Below are 21,384 nucleotides of genomic sequence, written 5' to 3'. Positions count from 1 at the left end.
ATACGTATAAATGTATTTTGCACTGCATAAGTATGTATTTATGTATGTATAAACACTCAACCAAAAAAGTAAGTTCCCCCTAGCATTTTTGGATATATCTCAAAAAGTATTTTACCGATTTTCATAATTCAAACGGGAATGGATAGGGAATTTTATTACTCATAACATGAATGGCATATCATTGCCGCCAGACATCATTATTGGTGTGAAAAAAAAGCATTTTATTTCAAAATGCATGGAAAAAAAGTGATTTGCATCGACTTTTACACAAATACTTGGCCGGCCACTTCTTGGCAAATCTTTGAACCTCTCTAATTTCCTGACATTTTGCTCTAAGTTTCCTTATGGCATTGAGCGAAACCCCTAGTCTCCTGGCCACCTCCTTAACCGGAACCCCAGCTTCAAGGAAAGCTGTAGCTCTCCCTCTTTCAAAAATTTGCAGACGCGGCATGATGCAAAATGGCCATAAGCACATTAATGTGATCTACCCAAATTGGAATTAAAAAGCACATGGCTTCGACCAACATTTTCATATTGAAAAGGCCTATTGTTTAAAAAGTATGCATAATATCTGTTCTTCTTCTTATTCTTCTTCTAATTAAGTCTGCCTCCTTCAATAGACTGAAGATTCTTGCAGACTGGTGCTATTTACATTATAATACAATTTATTTACAGATATTTACAAGCACATAGAAAATTTGACGAAAAAAAAAATAGCCACTGTGATCAACCGTTAGACGGTTTAATAGGGAAACACATTGTACCTGAAGAAATTCCTGAGAATTACATAACAATTTTAAAAGGTCATTTGCTAACTTGCATAGGAAATAATATAGACAATATGCTTCATATAACCTTGAGTGCAACTTTTTTTTTCCCCACGCATTTTGATATAAAATGCATTTTCACACCAATAATGATATCTGGTGGCAATGATATGCCATTCATGGTATGAGTAATAAAATTCCCTATCCATTCCCGTTTGAGTTATGAAAATCGGTAAAATACTTTTTGAGATATATCCAAAAATGTTAGGGGGAACTTACTTTTTTGATTGAGTGTATAATAAATGCATACATGTATATGTATGTAGGCCTATAACAATATCACATTTGACTTTTTACTGATAACACAACGAAAAGAGAGGAAATATTTAATTCTTGTTGGCATCATAAACCACTCAACTACACATTTATAACTAAAAGTTATATTCCTTGCACTTACCGACTTCCACGGGGGCCAGTTATGAAGTACGCTTTTCAGTGATTTTGTTGGTTGATCATACAACTAGGACTAGAGAGGGCGACAACCTATCCAGGGGTATGGACACGCTGGGGCTGTTGAAAAATGAATGTGTTCACGGAGTCGCGGATGACTGCAAGACTGTTTGGGTTCTGATACCTTTAGACACTAAACGGATTCGCAATAACCATATAAGATTATGTGTGCTCTTGTGCACGAGGCAGAAGATTATCTATAAATTGTTATTCACAATATTTCATAATGAGATCGGAAGTCTCGATATAGGACCACCTACTACTTCCGCCTACACTGTACTTATGATGATGACGATGATAATGATAATGATGATGATGACGATGATGACGATGATGATAACGATGATGATGATAGGTCGCATCTACGTCGTACATTGGCGCATGAGTTTCCATCAAGAACGAAACCATCTTCAATGTTTATACTCTGTCTTAGAATATGAAAATTGACTTTGAACTGTTGAATTTTTTGTGTACTTGAACGAATGTGTTAAGAATGTAGTGTTTCATTGTATCATCCATTAGTTATGGAGTTACGAGGTATGAGTTATCTGTTTTCTTGTGTTAAGTTCGTGTCATGTACTGTAATAGTGTTCCTGAATACAAATGAAGGATGAATTGTTTGTTATTGGTTTTTTTTAACGGGTGGAGGGGTATGGGACTAGAGAAAACTTTGAGAGGAGTTTGACCAGATCGCCCCCCCCCCTAACAAACAACGTTTGTTTATATACATGGATAAGAAACGCGAAAGACATTAGCAATGATTTGAGTGATCGTCTCTCTGGAATCTGTTAAGGATGTGAAATGCATTAGTTCTGAGGCCAATGCCGTTATTCTAAATTTGTTGAACTGCACTTCCCACGCACATGACACCAGCAGAGCACACACAGAACAAGGAAAAGCAGAAATTACGCGGTGCGTAATATATGTCCCCGCCGGAAGTAGCATTTAGTAGCAAAATGTACAATGTAGGTAAAAAGATCAAGGTCAAAGGTCAAAGAAGTCAAAGGTCAAAATTCTATGTAGAAGTTTTGAAGCCCTCACCTAGTGCGATCACATAAAGCAAATGGAATCGAAATCGGGTTAGAAATGGCGAAGGAGTAGCATTTTGTAGCCAACGTACAATATAGGTAAAAAATCAAGGTCAAAGGTCAAAGAAGTCAAAGGTTAAAATTCTGTGTAGAAGTTTTGAAGCCCTCACCTAGTGCCATCATATAAAGCAAACGGAATCAAAATCGGGTTAGAAATGGCGAAGGAGTAGCATTTTGAAGCAAAATGTACAATATAGGTCAAAGGTCAAGGTCAAAGGTCACAACTGAAATTCTGTATAGAAGTTTCAAAGCTCCCATGTAGTGCCATCATATAAAGCAAACAGAATCAAAATCGGGTTAGAAATGGCGAAGGAGTAGCATTTTGAACATTTTGATCACACACGGACGCACAGACGGACGGACGGACAGACGGACAGACAGACGGACAGACGGACACACGGACACACACACGTACGGAGCCCGTTTCATAGTCCCCTGCTCGAACTCGTTCGGCGGGGACAAATAAATAGGTAAAGACTACAGCAGCCGAGTCGTATAATTTCATTTATATCTTCTGGGTGTTTTATTCATCTTCTTGAATTCTACAGTTTACAGTTCTGCAACATATTATCTGCTATTATATCATTTTCCGAAATGACTACGTCTCCATTAAACAATGTTTTAAAATCTTATTTCCTATGAACAAAAATAGATACAATGATTAAAATAAGATAATCATGTATGTACATTCATGACGGAAGGGGAAACAGTACTCCACATTACATCATCTGCTATTTCGTCTCATCTTCCTCCTGTCAAGAAGATAATGTGATATCCAGACATAATTCACGATTTCATGTCGAATCGTAGAATATCAAACTGTCTTGTGATTTTCAATTCATTAGACAAGTGCAATGACAAACACCAAATTGTGTAGTTTATAAGGTAAAGATCGCCGATAGGGATACCCTATTAAAATTAGTCCTTGAAAAAATAAATAAAGTCTAATTTTCTTCCCCTGCCTTCCACATAAAATCTCAAGGTTTGTTTCATGATAAACTTAATAAAGCCATTGTTTTGCTGACATTATTATTGATCATCGTTAAACGTCATTGATTTTACCCCGATTGTTAAAGTTTGAAATATTTCAGAAACAATCCTGATGCTCCTTGCAATTTAACAAATGTTTTGTGACAATCCGTCATTAAGCTTTCTCACAAGTAAAGTAATGCCACTGGCTGTCATAACATGATCTATTTTAGCCTGCAATTTGAATAATGATTTTCATGTTCTCGTTGTTTGTTTATCAACGGGAATCATTAAAGGGTTTGGATAGTACTACACCTACACCTGCTATGACAAAATGATAAAGACGATAATGGTTATTTTTCATTGCCATCATCCGTGCCATCATCATTATTAAGATAGTAGCATCAGCGCTGCGCTGGGCTGCATTAAAATCATTATGCCACTGTCTGCAAAAAAAATAACAACTACGACAAAAATAGCGAAGAATCTCTTTTCCAGATGATCAAACTCAATACGGGAAATGGTTGACGTTTCATTCTTCGCATATCAAATCTCAATCAAGTGAAATTAACGAAAAATTTTCGTCCAGATGTAGCAGGTGAACAATGATTTGGTAGGAAAACTTGCCCACTGCACCTCGCTCACCACCTCGTTGTTTTGTTTTTTGTTTGTTTGCTTGTTTGTTTGCTTGTTTGTTTGTTTTTTTGCTGACCATATCATTCTTGAATCAGCATAAACAACGCCCTCTACAACTCATGTTTCACATTTTGAATGAGGATATCACACATTTTATGTAATCAAGAGCACAGTAGCACTGTTGTTCCCCTTTTCCTACTGTTAGATTTTTGGTTGCTTTAAGCGTAATGTAAGCTCTACTAGAAATCCCCCTTTGACATTGTTGATTGACGTTGTTCGAATTGTGTCTTCCGTCTTCTTGAATATACATGTACTTCATAAAAGTTGCTTCTCAGTGACTCAGTGGTCAAGAAAACTGTAGAAATAAAACCCGTGAAACAGAATGTAGCGAAATCATTGTTTTGCACAAAGTAAAGAGAATAATTTCTGTAACTTTTATTCTATTAATCGAACAGGGTTAAAAATCAATCAGGAAATGTTTGAGATAGATAATTCTAAACGCTGTCTGGTCTAGCCAGGCATTTCCCCTGTCCATTTTAAAGAACCACTTGACAATTGTTTGCCAAGCAAGGGAGAATCCTGCACTTAGTGAAGGAAAGCGAAGCATTTTGAGTGTCTTTTCTCATTGATAATATTACTGAATATCAAGGAATAAACGAGGCTAAATCTTGCATTGACGGAGATGGTCATTCTTCCCCCCCCCCCCCTCCCCTCTCTCTCTTTCTACACAGGTAGCAGCAGAAAACTTTTGCTAGTCCATCGCTAGTCCATCGATTCCACGCCGGACGAGTCCCGACGACCGTAGCGGCCGTCCATGGTTTGGTATTCCGTTTGATCGGTGGTCGAATACGACACGGGAAGCTGTTCTTGTAGCAAGATGCCCTGAGAATATTAAAGAAGGGACAATACGAGACAACATGTTGATGCGTTTTCGCAGATTTTGCAAAGGCCCCAGAAAATACTGATATGACGATAACAATTAAGACCCTTGACACCACATAACCGATTATTTTTTTTCGTCAGAACCTCATGATTTCCCATCGTTGCATGATTGGCCCTCATGTACTACCGGACATGATTGACATTTCGCCCTTTTCTTTTTTTTTTTTTTAAATTCTTCAATATACTATGCGTTTACGCGTACTACCCCCCCCCCCCCGGAATTCTGTTCCTCAATAGCGTCGGGAACTTCCACTTCACGTTCAGGTTAACTTCAGTAAACAGCTTAGAGTCAAAGAAACCGACAATATCACAGATTTCTTTTGCAATATAATTTGCCAGTTATTCATCTAATCTTGTTTTCATCTAATATTGATCACACATTCAGCGTAGATGAAGCAATGGTGTCATGGTCTCTCGTGTTCCAGTTTCTCTAGACCACATGTTTCAATAAGGCTCAGGTTATAACGGGGAAGGGGGTGGGGCGGAACTTCGTCAGATCAAATGTGGATGAGGTCACGCTATTATTCAGTGCATCACTGGCAATGTACTCACTTCGTTTTCTTCTTTGGCAGGTGGGTTCCGCAGGAAGTAGAGTAGAGGGGCGTACATAAAGTCGATTATAGCTACTATTCGAACTAGCCTGCAAAACAAAAACAAAAAACAAAACAAAAACGAAAAGATACTTGTAAGGCTTCGATGAAGCTGTATACATTTATTTATGTTATTGTTACTCTTCAAAAGTGGATAAAGTCGCCGAATAACCTCATTTCAATTCGTTTTTGGATATGATATCCATTATCAAAATTTTCCAATGATAACCATTTTTGTCACACTTAATTTCATTTCATAGAATCTGTCACTAAAACAGAAGTGAAATGCAATTAAAGTCTTTAAAACAGCAATATAAACATACACTATTTAAACCGGAAAGCTCTATTATAAATAGTTTCCAAAGTTTCAGAACATTTCCTGGAAGTTCAAATTCGGTTAGAGGTTTTCCAAAATTCTGAACTTTTGAACACGAAAAAAAAAACAAACAAACTAGCAATTGCTGTTTTTCAACCTAATACTTGTTTTGCAATTTTCTCGGCACTTTGACCTTATAAGTAAAATGTAGTGTCGATATAACGGAAAACAAATTACTACAAAAGTCACGTAGCACTACGGTAAAAGTTAATGTTACGAGTTATTGAAATTTTGCAGTCTTAACAACCCTTGATTTCCATTCAAATCACACTTTTGAGAAGATATGCATTTCATGGGACCAACACAAATAGCAGAGATAACTAAGTTTAATTTGGTAGGATTTTTTTTTCTCTTTTGCAATATCTCCTGGATGAAGGAAAATACAGCAGCAAAGACCAAGTGTTTTATTACATTTTCTCACACTGCACACGCAAAATATCAACTGTCAATGAGCTCTGAAAATATTATTGTTAGAATTTGGAATGCTTGTGAAAGAAAATTTCTGCCTTCTTATAGATATCTTGTGATGTCCTCATGTGCAGGACAATATACCAAATAACAACTGAAAAACAAGAAAGAAGTAAGAACAATATTCACTTCAAAGTGATATTAATGTACAATACCTCAATTTAATGTAACGATTATGCAACGATGTGTTTGTGAAATGAGCTAAAGCTTCAGGCAAAGAATCAGTCATCGTCTGTCCGCGTTTAGGATATATGCTTATATGATTATATTTAGCTAAAATTGTAGGATTTTGTGTTTACATTTTTGTTTTAAGTTGAAAATGGTTTATGATAGAGTTATAAAGATGGATTTTGAATATTAATCGGTGAATGTGGGGGGGGGGGGTTATGAGTCACAGAGTCAAATAAAAAAATTAAGTTGATGAAGATGTAATGAGATGATGATGACGATGATGATAAGGCTTATATATTATATGTTCGTATTATTTCATCATTATCTTTTAATGATAATTATTGCATCAATATTGTGGAAGATGATTATACCACTGTTGTTATTGTATCGCAGTAATATTATTGATATTTGACTGATTGGTTAATTTTGACAGTTTGTGTGTGATGTGGAATATATGTATTTTGTGTAGCGGTAATGAAAACTTCTATACTTTTTTTGTAGCCCATGTACGTGTTTTAACATGCCATTCGTTTTGAATGAAACGGTGGACCTGTTTTTTTTTTCTGTATCTATTGCATTCTAACACTGCCTTCAACTTGAATAAAGTCATGATTAAACAACTTTAAGACTTTCTACCCAAACTGGTCATGGAGGCAAAAATATAATAATAATCCATAACCCCTCCCTATTGAATTTGCTTGCAAATATCAGAGGCATGTTAGTCGTATTAATGTGAGGGATTGAAAAGATGTGACAAATGAATTACATAACATCAATAATCAATAGAATGCTTAGCCATGGCATTTTTGCCACAGAGGAGTTACTCAATTTTGTCGCGACAAAAGAAAATGGGACTCTAGAGAAAGTGACACATATTGTACACAGTGATTATGGACCAGACAACATTGATTTTGACTTACCATGGAAATCCAATGGCCTCAACAATAGCCCCACTAAGTGAAGGCCCTGTGATGAAAACAGATTGATGGAACTCATAAAGAAGGAAATTTACAATGGTTGGCTATGCAATCTTTTCCTGAACTGTCATATCTTGCATCATTTCTAAGCAGATATTACTTAATAAATTCAGATGACTCTAAAAGGATCAAATTAAGAATGATAAAAGATACAACTATAAGAATTGTCCTCCTCGTCAAAATAATTATTCACATCTTCTCTCAGTGGAGTAGCAACAATGAAGGTGCCGTTTATGTGTAGCAGGGTAATTTTGTGTCTTCACTCGATCCCATTTCGTTTCCTTTTCAACTTGTAACAAACACAAAAAATTAGATTTTTTTTTGTTACATAATCACACCCCTATACCCATAAAAACTATGCGCTTTACATTTGTAATACACTACATTATTCAAACCATTTGTTTATACGGCTTACCAACAGCAAATCCGAGGCAAAACGCCACGTCTGCTATCGCGTACACACTGCCATAGACTGACACGTGTCGTATGTCTACGAGGTGTCCCATGATTGGCATCATAGAGGCATCAACCATACCTACGAAGAAAAAAAAAAAAGAAGTGAAAGCAGTCGAAGAGGTTAGAGAAAAACGAAATAGTCGTAACAGCTCTGTTTAAAAGTCCTCTTATTGATTTCACCACATGGATCCTAATGTGTACCGTGTGTCTAACACACATGGACTATTAGACTATAAATCTGTTAATCATTTAGCTGCCTGTACCATATCGTGATCATGTTTCTATTCTTCACGAGAACCACAATCTCTGAAAATGTTTATATTGTGTTCGTATATTCAACGACTAGTTTCCAGGGAGTTTGATGTTATTCACATTTGTGAAAAATACTTACCAACTCCAAAGCCGACAAAGAAATTTGGTCCGATTAGATGTGGCACTCGTTGCGACAGAGGAATCTGCGATACCCAAATACAAAGAACAAAGTGTCGATAACATTATACGACATGTCCTACAATCATCAAACTAAAATTGAAAATCATCGAAGTGGATGAAACGTTTCCACTGCCATGGTTATTGCAGTATTTAAAGTATTAGTATGTAGTTATACAGAATCTTATCACGAGTTGGTAAAACAAAACCCCGCACAATATCATTTTCATTAGGCTGCTGGTTTAGAGTCTGTGTGTTTCCACATGTCTGTTTGGTTTATGGACTTGAATAAATGGCTGTTGAATAACGGCAATGTGACTGTAGAGTAAGTAGTGAGACGCGTTTCAAATGTATTAAGCTAACGACATACAGGAGACACGATACGACACGCCACATATTATCATCTTCGAAGCCAATGCGTTATCTACTGGAGATGTTTAACCATTGATTGCTAATGACGAGTCTGTTTGTTTCCACAGTTCTGTTTGTTTTATTGACTTTAGTAAATGGCTGTTGAATGAAAACAATATAACTTCAGAGTGAGACGCATTTCAAACGTTTTAAGCTAACGTCATACAAGAGACACAATACAACACGCCACCTTATTATCATCTTCGAAGCCGATGAGTTATCTACTGGAGATGTTTACCCATTGAATGCTAATGACAGGATGTACGAATAGATGTTCAATGAGCGGAAAACTTATAAAACAAACAAAAGATTTTTCGTACCAGCATCATTGCTATACCTCCAATAATCATTCCGATTAGAGAGCATAACCACCTGCACAGAGTAAACAAAATAATGATTTAAGCGTTGCAAAAGCTGTTAGATCGGATACGTTTTCACACTTTAACACAACACAACTTACATACAGATATTCTCTTTGAACAATTATGTACGACTTGTCCTGCCTTTTATGCTACGTTCTGATGAACTTACAAGTAAATCAAACAAATGATAAAAACAAAACTACTCAGTACGCGTACGATATTTCCAACATTATATATATATATATATATATATATATATATATATATATATATATATATCATTAGGGAGTATAAAACCATAAACATAAGATGAAAGAATCGGTCCACGTGAGATTTCTTGATTGGAGAACTGGCAAATGCAAGACTTATAGATGTACGATTTTTTTAATATAATTATACACTGGTCGGATATTTTTCTAGAAGAGCTCATTTAAGGTGGTGATAGTAGTGCAACGAGAAGACGTAGTAATATGAAGTGTAAAGCATCTTGTTTTGATGGTGGAAGTAGAAATAGAAATTACTGGTATTTTCGAAAACGTGCTAGTCGTTAGTTGCAGCAGCAGTAGCAACAGAGGAAGTAAAACAGATCTGCTAGTCTATACATAAAAGTGTGATTGTAATGCTTACATAGATCACTCAAGGTGTTTGAGCGTATCTGGGGTGTGACAATAGATAATTCCTTCAATCCAGATTTCATGGTTCAAAAAAGAAAGAAACTATACTCAGAACATTTATATTTATTGTATTAGTTATCATGTTCAAAACTTGTCCGTTACTAACCTCCCTAATTTGTGTCCAAATGGCCCAAAGATGTTCGTGCTGATGAGATAGGAAACGCTTGCTGGGAGAAATATGGCCCCTGCAGGGAAAACAAAGAGGGAAAGAAATTACTTATCATGACCATATTTAAAAGCAATATTTATTATCACATTATTACGGGTAATAAGCCAGTTTGGGGTTAGCTCATTGGCATATCGGGTGCAAATAACCTTTCTTCCTTCTCAGTTGATTAGGCACTCCACAAGTTTCAAGCAACAAAAGGCATAAGCTTGCCCAACGTAACAATTTATGGAATTCATCAGTCATGTTCAAACAAAGGATGAACTTGCGTAGACCAGGTGACCAGAATGATCCTTCCATTGGCATTTTGGAAAGCATCCATTTCATTATTTTGCATTGAATGTATTAACAATCTCTCTCTATTGATATTGTCAGATACCGCTTTTGCTGTCATTTGGATGTGCTGGCAAGCATCACATATAAGGATCACTTGAATAATCATTACATCATAAATGCTTATCTCAAGTGAATTTAAAAGCCACTATGCTCTGCTGGTACAGATGACCTTTTTCTGCTCATTATCAAAGTGGAACCCCGAACTGGCTTATTGGTGGTACTTGTGTTTCGAAATAATTGATCAATTCACCCTTTAATCATCTGCGTGCCACTTTAATTACCCGCCCATCGTATTATAATGTTTGTATGTGAAGTTTGTGCACATTTTACTCAATGGCACAGAAAGAGTTAAAGGGGCATTTCAGACGATTTTCATAATTTCACATCATGTATGCATGCCTTCTTCTTTTGTTCTGCTTCCTTGAGCCCCAGGTCATGCATTCTTATGGTGAGGCTGCCATGTCATCATCCTTGTTCATTGCAATTTGTTGTAGATTTTGAAAACATGCTTATTCCTCATCCCAATCACTATAAATTCTGAAACTCTGTACTCAGTATAACTAATCTATATTTTTTGAAATGCAAAAGTCAGAAAGTCATTCGGAGGTCTCCTTTAAGTGTCAGGGACTTTGGATAGTGTGTAAAACGCAATGGGGTTTCCTGTGCCAAGCTGTACTCAAAGCATACAAATGGTTAAGGGAAGAAGACGGAGGAAGTCATGATGATGACAAAATGTTTAGATAACGACTTTTTTTTTTTTATAGAGACAACTAATCTTCTCTTGACACCTTTTTGTTGTTGTTGAAGTAACCTTACTTCCCTCACTCCCATATGGTAACAACTCTTTCTTCACATATTATGGAATTGATTCCGGTTCTTCAGTAATCTCCTGGTAAGCAAAAATTTTCGCAACATTTCAAAGGTCCTCACGTTTTGGAGGGCAGTATAGAAGATCTTTTATGCACTCCATTCCCTGGCAGTCTAGTCTGGGTAGATTTTCACTGTTGATTGTCAAGATGGTTGTTTTTGCCCCCTTTTCACTTGTGAAACAAGATAATGCTTCTTGTTACCAAACCAAAATAAATACTTAATTAGGGGTATGCCTTTATCAAAATACCCTTGTGAAATTTAATGAAGATCGGACGGGCATTTTTTTGGTACATAATATTATATTCAGTGTGGGTTGGTCGTCGTAGAGGGAGAACTCACCGAGCTGCCATTTCTCTGCTTCCATTTTATCCAACATGTAGAGCGGTAGGGAGGGCTCGAGGAGGGCGATGCCCATGTTACCAAACGTGATGGCTCCTGGAGTATGAAACAGAGACCAAGAAGAACCAGGAAAAGAAGAAGAAAAGGGGGAAGGAGGAGGAGGGGAGGAGGACGTGGAAAAGGAGGAGGAGGAAGAAGAAAACATTAGAATAGAATGTCAGCATGCGTTATTCACCCGAAAATATGTGCAATTATTTACCATTATCTGTCATCTTTTTTTCTTTTTTTTTTTGTTATCGGTTGATAATAACTTGCAATTATGTTCTCCATTCTTCGTTTTTCTGCTTCACAGCAAATCAGAAAAAATCAGAACACTCCAGCACTGAAAATCTTTGCTGCTTCAAATTTTAGAACATTAAGATAAGAATAAATCACACACAAAACTAAAGGAGATATAGAAGACTCTTTGCCTTGACAAGTTTTGTGAAAGGAAATCACTTAGGGGTAGTTTCTGCTAACCATGTAATATTGATAAAGCTGACAGGCTCTAGTCAAAGGTTTATGGTAAATGAGGTTTGCCTTTCATAAATACTTTACAATATTATTAACAAATCCATGCTTATAATTTGCAACAGCCCTTTATGCCCTATGATATGCAAATAAAATAACATCCTTTTATTTCGAAATAAACATTTGTGATGTTTATATGCCATTCCTACCAAAGAAAGAAAAACAATTATCCTATTCATAATTTGCCCATGCCGTTGAATGTATACAAGGAAACGAGAAGGAATGATATACAAGTTTCAGATGACATTAAATGTAATCGAATGACTTCAACACACTTACGATTGATTCTTCGCCAGAGTGTGATGACAGATGGATCTGTATGCTTCAACTAGTGCACTCATAAAGCTAGATATCGCTACCATTTAATACAATGTCAATTCATGTCACAGATTCATGTCAGCTCTGACAACCACCACGCCTACCTGCAGCGATAAGCACGTAGGGGTCCTTCAGGAGTTTGAAGAACGAGGTACCTTCCATGTGATCCTCGTTGGTGTAAGCAGGATTGAGGGCCAAGAGCTGTAATACTGATGGTGACCAAAGTTTACGAAAGAGCCATTAGAAACCATCGTGTACAAGATACAAATCCATCAATCAATTTGAAATTGTGTGATCTCATTCAAAGGTCTGATAACATGAGGCTTTGAACTTTATACCTGTGCGCCACTTTTATAATCATTAAATAAGTAACATTGTGATGATTGCTATTCACGGCTGTGTTAAACCTTTTTCAAGCTACGATTACAAATCGCTTCTTACTCGTGTGAAATAATTCTTGTTCTTAGAAACTTCTTGATTTCCTTTCAATTGATAATCAGTTTTAAGGTTGATGTAATTCGTTTGAGGTTTTTTTTTTTGTGAAAATGAATTTGTATCCCTGGAAGTGTCCACGAATGTCTTAATAACAATAATGATGGAAACAAGAGAAAGATTCATAAGGCGCAATGGATCCCTTAACGCTGATGCTGACGAATGATACTCAGGTGGTGTATTGTCTAAAAAGACTATTATTGATCACTATGGAGTCTTCCCGTCTATTCCCGCAAATTAATTTGAAAATGTATGATTTGAAGTGCACATCCTATACACACACACACTTAAATACAAACTCAGACACGTACAATATCTCAAACAAATTACACTTACATCCGTCAAATAAAGCAAGAATGGCCAGCACCAAGAAAGGAGACGATTTGCCCACAAACTCGTACATGACTCCTCCAAAAGGTGGTCCAACTGTGGCAAAACAATAATAGATAATGATGAGGATAATCACGTGACTTATCAATATCTACAGTAATGTGAATCACGCCCTGTTCCTCCACAATAAAAAACTGTGATGTCATCACGTAAGCAGCCAATCAGCATTCAGAATTTCTACATACTGCAACGCAGCTTAAAGGGACCGTACAGTACTGGTTGAGGTGGTGAGTCATGTTTTGAACATTCCTAAGTGAGATAATGAGAAACCTCGTATGAAATATAAAAAGCATGCAATTTTAAGTAGGATTGAACGTTTATTTGCTGAAAATTGGTTTTCAAATGGCTGAGAAATCCAAAAAAAAGTGATAACAATAAAAGGCGACAGGCCACGCCTTTTATTAGGATCTCCTTGTTTCACCTTGTTTTTGTATATCTCAGCCATTTCAAAACTGATTTTCATCAAATTAACCTTTGATACCCCTTAGAATTGCATGCTCTTTGACATCTCATAGAGGGGTTTCTGAATATCTCGCAAAACGTTAAAAGCTAAATCCTCACCTCGACCAGAACTGCACACACCCTTTAATGCAAGTTACGGGTAGGGTGATACTTGTACTGCGAAATATTATTTATCATGCTATTGTGTCTCTCATGTTGTTTTCCCACTTAATGCTCCAGGTGGTTGCTATGCGACCCTACCCGTCAAATCTTTCATAGCTCTGACGTCGATCGACCATACTTTTGCGTGGAAGTCGTATATAAAACAATGTGATTTTACCATTCCCGTTGCTATTACGCGGTTCTTAGTAAACATAAAACAACAAGAACACAGATCTGTTGCCTCGCTGTCGACTGGTTTTCAAGCTAGTTATTTCCAGCTTTCAGGTGAAAGTGGACGAAGATTTACGTCGATAGTTGTCCATGGCTCAAATTACTTGTTACTCAGTCACGTCAGTGGCTACCCGAATCAAAGATAGCGATTTTTTGGGTCAAACGATACCGGTTCGATTAGATAAGAAGGGACACGGTGTGGAAGGCATGACCTAGACGCATGTGTACGCTGGTAGTCCCCCCCCCCCCCCTTGCTCCTGTGTGTAATAAAGAAACGTGTATCGATTTCGAATGCCTCAATCTCGATATACTAGCCAAAACAAATATGACATGAATAGGCATACCGCAGTGTCTTACTGTACAAAAATCTCTCTTTATCATGCAGAGAAAAGACAAAGAATTTCGTGATGTTTGTTAAAATTTTCACGGACACATGCGATTTACTGTGAACATCTGCACTATATGTTATCCTTCTTTCAAGTAAATACATCTGCACAAAATTCCCTTTGGAATGACGGGACTGTAAGAAAAGAGCTCAATTGTCCTACTCAAGACTCCGAGAGCGAGGCCAGCTAGGGCGAATCCCATGGCGGCTCCTCTTTCGGCGTCGTCGGGGAACCTCTGGGCTAGCATGCCCATACCTATACGGGGCAGAGGAATGAAAGAAGATCACAGCGATAAAACATATCATAAAACATACCCAATGAGGATCGTGATACTATTGCTTTTGGTCCTACCCTTCCTAGTAATGCTATTGACCATCTTTTTTTTTTTTTTTAATGAAGGTGACGATGACAATTACGATAATCATACGAGTAATCAGTAATTGGAACATGGAAAGAAAGCCTTAACAACAGCTACTTATACAGCATGTATGATTTAATTGTCCGGGTGCTCGTCACGAGACCGACACCCACGAATCATACAAGTCACGAGTCATACAGCCCATGAGTCATATAACCCACGAGTTATGCAGTCCACGAATCATACAGCCTATGTTTTCGACACTAAGCAAATGAGGCAAACGAGATCTGCACATACCCACGTGTTGTAATGTCGAACTCGTGGCCTGTTTTAACTACATATAGTGACGAACTCATGGGCTGTAGGAGTCGTGGGTGTCGGTCTCGTATTAACCCCGATTTTTCTTGTCTTGTGTGGAACACACGAAAGTTCAATGTATTTTGCAAATTATCAACCATCTGATTTTATCTTGTGATGCCTTTGGTGACTGAGAAAATCAATTTCATAGAATGTATATATATATATATATATATATATATATATATATGGTCAAATTTGGCTGTGAACACTGCTAGTCAAATCACTATTATGAATTAATTTTCAATTAAATCAAATTCAAATTTATGTCCATTTTTTTTGACAAAAACATACATACATCTCACTTTTTGTGACAGAGAAATGATATAAACAAGACAATGTGTATTGAACATATTCTTAAACAGCAATAACAAAACCTTATAGTAACAGTATATTGTAGTGATAAGTGAATATATCAACGCGAAGTAAACAATTTGCATTGTGCGAAAAAAAAAATGGAGTGACGCACTGAAAAGACAATGCTAGTAGAGTATTAGCCCTTCTTTGGAAAAAAAAAGTTTGGAAGCCCATATCGCCTAATAAGGAACATGGAAACAGGTGATTTTTTTTTTAAAGCGTCGGGAGAGTAAGCTTTGAGGACTGCAGGTCAGCAGAACAAGAAGACAATTATCAGCTATGGTCAGGACCTCATGATTTTGTCTATACCCAACATAACAAAAAAAAAGGGTTCTAACATGCATACACAGGAGAAAGTAACATCTATGAAATCAACAAACACAACCGTTATAAACAAAGCCACAGTAACCCAGAAAGAAATTTGGAACGGAATTAAACATTACATGGAAGAAAAAAAAAACCAGAATATCCTCAAGCTGATATAATTGAGATTCCGGACTGTTAAATTTTGTCAAAGGGGTGAACATATCGATTTCGTTTGTCTAAACCCAATGCTCGTTATTTTCTGTAAGGTAAGTGAGACAATACATACCTGCTACGGAAGAACACGAGGATCCTATTCCTTGGATCATTCTTGCCACTAGCAGAAGACAAAAGTTCTGCCCAAATGCAAAAACTAGAAAGGAACAGAAATATTGCTTTCTTATTGATGGCAACAATATGGGTGTATGCATTCATGAAACAAATATGATTTAGTATAGTATAATGGAATATGGTATAATATAATATCTCTTATATTATATTATATTATATTATATTATATTATATTATATTATATTATATTATATTATATTATATTATATTATATTATATTATATCATATCATATTGAATTATAATATATTATTATGATAAGTCATATATATATACATATATATACATGTATTATTATGTATATATCACAAGTCATAAAGAGATCGCATGAAAACTTAAATTACCAAATTGTGTACCATAGTACTACAAATAAGAGTCACCGGGCTTTGCATTTTTCATGCAAATGCATAAAAAAAAAATTGTTCAAGTCCCAACATGATTCAAATCACACGCATTATACATGTAGACCGTTTCTGCGATTCCCACTATAAAAGTTGTTTAATGACTTTAATCTGGCTAGTTGTTCACAAAATAGAAGAATAGGAAGAGAAGAATACTTCTCATAAACAACTACTCCCGAAAGTTTAGCATAAATGTATTGACTTCAATGCTTTATATAGGGCAAGCTGACATCATGACGATTAATCAAGTATGCTTTTATGCACATGTCTTTCCTGACGTCATCAGTCTTCAGAGAAAGAGAGACCAATCACACATTACAACAATGATACCAACGCTCAGTAGGCCCAGTAAGTCTTCTTTGAAACCCATCACTGTAAGCATGCAATTACTGGTTACATGTTTATCATGTACACAGCGATTTCGCTTTAATAGAATGAGAAATGTAGAAGAATAAGTAATCGCTGTGAAAATTACCTAAAGTTGAGGCGAACATTATTGCAAATCCGGTGAACATTGGTATGGAATATCCTATCCTGCAGGGAGTGTAAAAAGAGAAAAGAAGTAACATCGGCACTTAAGCGTAAATGATTTTGATCTGTTAAGGTGGTTTGAATACGCGATATCTTTCCCACACATGGCTGAGTTTTACTTCTTTTTCTGTACAAGGTATGGCCGCAACGAAGGGAAAGTAACGATGCAGTATACATCATACTAAAGACAAAACAAAACAAATCAATAAAATTAGACTGAATTAAGCTATTTAAGTAATGTTACATAGACGTGTAAAAAAACTACACTTAACACTAAATCCTTACGGTTTTGTTATGTGTTGAAATCTGCATTTACATATTCCCTATAAAGCAAGGTGAACATAAGTCCTTGTATAGCGCCTTGCCTACATAACGAACCGGCCCAAAACCCACCTTCAGTTTAACGCTGGCTGATGTTTGCTCACATGCTTCGCACAGTTTGCTACCTTATTAGATTCCACTTGCAATGCAAACGTGGAAGTCATCTTTGATTAACGGTTACCAGCACCACTAAAATAATATACGTAGTGGCTCCCGTGCCTCCTGAGCACAAACAATGTCGTTATAGTATTGTATTGTCATCTATACCGCCTCCTCTTGAATGGGCAAGCCAATACTGCCAGTCGTTTGATCCATATACTACTATTACGTAATGATTGCCGAAAAGGGATTAAAAACCTTATTTGATATCGCACCATATTATTTTGTTTGCATTATTCGGGGGATATAAAATCAGTAAATGGCAATTACCATTGGAAAGTTATTTTGTCGAAATTTGCCAAAAAGGAGAATTTAACCCTTCATTTACGTGGATTCAGCGACTGCAGCATTGGTAGCACATATCAATGAAGTCCAAAAGTTCAGCATTTTTCGATTTTTTGTTAAATTTTTGTGCCGGTTTCACCTGATAAGAAGGCTACAACAGTTTGTGATATTAGTTAGCGGATCGATATAAAGGAAAGAAGAAAGATATTTCCATGAAATTATATTTTGAGATGAAAACGTCACATTTCGTACTAGTTGATAACTAATGTTTAAAAAAAAAATCATATTATTCTCATGCCTTCTGAATGAGGCAGAAAGTAAAGAAAAAAAAATGTTCCTCTAAAGTATGTAAAAAAAAAGAGTGGACCGAAAGCTTTCTGGGAATTTCATAAAACAGTCTAATTCAATGATTTATTGATTCTTTGTCATTTCTCTTCCAAGACGTCTATGATTCATTCTATTCTGAATATTTCTAAATGATATTATAAGATGGGGAGCCGCACACTTGTACGATGCCTAATATGACGTGTAATCATTTGTTATAAAAAGCCCTGATAATCAAAGTTCTGATAACTTAAAAGGTAATACTTGAAACTCCATATATAACTATAAAAAGAGAACAAGAAAGATATTCAATTCATATCATACCTGTTCGTGAGGGGACCTATGAGGGGATTGGTTATAAGTTGGACGATTGACTTGGATGCAAACAATAGTCCGATCCGCACGCTTTCGTGTCGCAAAATTTCGTCATAGTTGACCTGCTGGGACGGAACGGTGGTGTTACTGTTGGCACCGGAATAATTTAAACAAACTGATGGAATGGAGGTTAAGGGGACGTCGGTTGAAGCTGTTGGTAAGACAGAAATGAAGGCACACTTTCAATTAATTTATGTTTTCTCAGAAGCTTAGCTAATTCGGAATACTAAGCCTGATATTTAATGGTTCCTATACTTTAGATATCTATCTCAAGACTGATGAAAATAATAAAACTCTCGAGTGTTGGTGTGTATCAAATGTTGAAGGATTGAACAATGTTAGTATTACTAGGTTTATTACGTTTTCAACTTTTTCTTCTTCACTTTACATCACAAAAGAAGGACAATGGGTGTTTCGAAAATACTTCGCACTTGATACAATTCCGATTCTTTGTGTTTCAGATATTACAAGTATCATCTGTTGAATTGATTTTTCATTCATATGCAAAGAAAATACAGCATTACATCGTTCAGCCTTTCTGTAGTATGCTTAAGTGATCATATTTTAGTAAATTGGCAAACACTTTGTAGACATTGGACAATGATTTTCTGTTTAGTCAAGGGATCTTTTGTTTTGCGACTGTAAAGCGGAAATATAACAAATGTATTATCAAATTTATAGCATTAATTATGATTTTGAAAGGGTGGTATGGGTAACGTACATAACTATCGTTTATGCACATTGGAGTAAATCATTCCAGATTGTTCTGACTGAGAATTGAGCTGTTATTATCATTTCTTTGCTCTGATGTGTTGTTTCTTCTTTTATTTCCTTTCCACTTTCATATCTCGTTGCTGTACCATCGATTCGCTGCCATCAAACAGTTATGTTCACACCTCACCCGATATTTCCCTGGAGGGATGCTCCGTGTAAATACTGCAATTAACCGACCGGTCCCCGTGTAAATCAAGACCTGGATTCTCTTGGTGGAAGATGAAGTCTGGGATGATGGGAACTGTGTAGCGATACAAAGAGACAAGAAGGGAAGACGTTGTTTGCCGAGAAGCCACTCAATGGACATCCGGACAGATGGGTTACCTTGGAAACATCACCGGTAGTACGTACACAACGTGCTTCCACTAAAAGTATCACTGTACGACTAACGCTCCGACGTCAGATGCAGCAACATGCATGGCATCTTTGACAGGCCTCCATAGATAAAGGTCTTGACTTGAATAAGAAAAACAAGTTTCGATGAGAGCTGAAGGATTGGCATTAAAACACGGTACACGACCTGAAGAGATGATTGGTTATACCTCTTTCTAATCATGTACAATGTATGAATAATTTAATCTTTCCAAAATTTTCGGAATTACTAGTAGTCGATCCAGGTACAGTAAATAGTAACAACAGCGACAAACAATTAAAAAAATGGCTGTATTGAATGCGTAATGAATAATCCATCATCAATATCAATGACATCAAAGGCGTTTGTTGATTGTCATGGAAACATGCGGTAGCGCTTCCAGCCTCACATAATCGTTCACGATTCGCGATCTGTGTTACGTCAGTGGTCCGTTGTAATCAAGTTGATACACTTTGTCATCCTGTTTGTTAGTCATAATTATTTATCAAAATGTCTGCTTCCCATACATGTCTTACAGCATTAACGCATAAAGGCATTTATCTAGTTCTTGGTCACTGTTAGTGGAACAAGATGATAATCATATACAGAATTATGCAATGTATCCACTTCTGGGTTATCACCGTTCCACTAGTGGACATATTATAACGCAGCATTGACCGCGGTAAATCTCGTGTTTGCATCTTATAAAGTGAAAAGGAACACGGTGGATTAAAAATCTTGTTCAAATATGTGAGCACTTTGATAGAATTTGATAACGGTATTTCTTCCTACCATTCTATACTGCCTAATCCATCATCCCGCCCTAATCTTGGAAAAAGACCATCCTCATGTCTATGTCATTAATCATCATCAAACATTCTGCTGAGAGATCCCCGTATTAAATGGTCATGATTTTACAGCGTCAATGCAAGTAGTCTGATACACTATCCTTAATCATGAGAAATGTTTCCCCATTGTGCAAATAACACAAAAATAACAATAACAATTCAAGAAATGACAATTATCCACAAATAATTTTTAGGATAGCACACATTCGAGGAGCGTCGCACAACGAAATCGTACCTACGACGGTTGTGAGCATGTTATCTAGCAGGAGGGCGACGAACACGATAAAGAGCACCAGTTTGCGGGAAGAGCGAAGATCCCTGATGCACGCCGACAGCGAAAACTCGTGCCACCAGTTCCCGAAGCCTAGCTTGACCTTCTCTAAGTGAGCGGCGGTACTCATGGTGGTAGCGCAACAAGGTGGGGGATGTCTTCCGAGGGTGATGGAGTGATTTCCTAAAGGAGAGGTAGGCAAGAAAACAATTAATACACTCAAAATGTTTTAATACACTCAAAATGATATGAATACACATTACATACAATAAATAACATATGTGTGTGTGTGTGTGTGTGTGCGCGCGCGCATGTTTGTGTATGATGTTTTTATGTATTTCCTTCCTCGGTATGAATATTACTTTCATAGATAGATTTATTGAATGACGTTCTTTAAAACAGTATAAATTCATCGACATGTTTGGAAGTACACAAGCATGTTAGAGCAGCGATAGCAAAGAAGGAAGTGAGGAAATGATTTATGAAAGACG

The 21,384-nt window shown here is 36.6% G+C and overlaps 1 protein-coding gene across 1 annotated transcript; it reads right to left on the bottom strand.

The window, feature by feature from the left end:
• Positions 1 to 4,732: 4,732 nt before the first annotated feature.
• On the bottom strand, positions 4,733 to 21,023 carry LOC140241641 (synaptic vesicular amine transporter-like). Its single transcript, XM_072321380.1, has 16 exons — positions 20,858 to 21,023; positions 19,550 to 19,663; positions 18,598 to 18,799; positions 17,129 to 17,187; positions 16,192 to 16,275; positions 14,690 to 14,782; positions 13,254 to 13,343; positions 12,530 to 12,634; positions 11,538 to 11,633; positions 9,933 to 10,011; positions 9,111 to 9,162; positions 8,342 to 8,405; positions 7,910 to 8,029; positions 7,438 to 7,483; positions 5,465 to 5,552; positions 4,733 to 4,852 (listed from the first exon to the last, which is right to left on the bottom strand). The coding sequence occupies exons 1-16, from the start codon at positions 21,021 to 21,023 to the stop codon at positions 4,733 to 4,735; spliced, it is 1,578 nt and encodes a 525-aa protein (XP_072177481.1).
• Between the last annotated feature and the right edge of the window lie 361 nt (positions 21,024 to 21,384).

The sequence above is a fragment of the Diadema setosum genome, chromosome 18 (genome assembly GCF_964275005.1).
Source record: "Diadema setosum chromosome 18, eeDiaSeto1, whole genome shotgun sequence".
NCBI lineage: Eukaryota > Metazoa > Echinodermata > Echinoidea > Diadematoida > Diadematidae > Diadema > Diadema setosum.
This window is presented reverse-complemented; position numbering and strand designations above follow the sequence as displayed.

What these genes read in the sequence shown, in the direction of transcription:
- LOC140241641 (XM_072321380.1), bottom strand. Translation starts at nt 21,023, where the DNA reads ATGAGTACCGCCGCTCACTTAGAGAAGGTCAAGCTAGGCTTCGGGAAC. An exon ending in GAGGTATAGCAATGATGCTG is followed by an intron (nt 8,406 to 9,110) that starts GTACGAAAAATC and finishes TGGGTATCGCAG; the next exon opens with ATTCCTCTGTCGCAACGAGT. An exon ending in GAGGCCATTGGATTTCCATG is followed by an intron (nt 5,553 to 7,437) that starts GTAAGTCAAAAT and finishes TTTGTTTTGCAG; the next exon opens with GCTAGTTCGAATAGTAGCTA.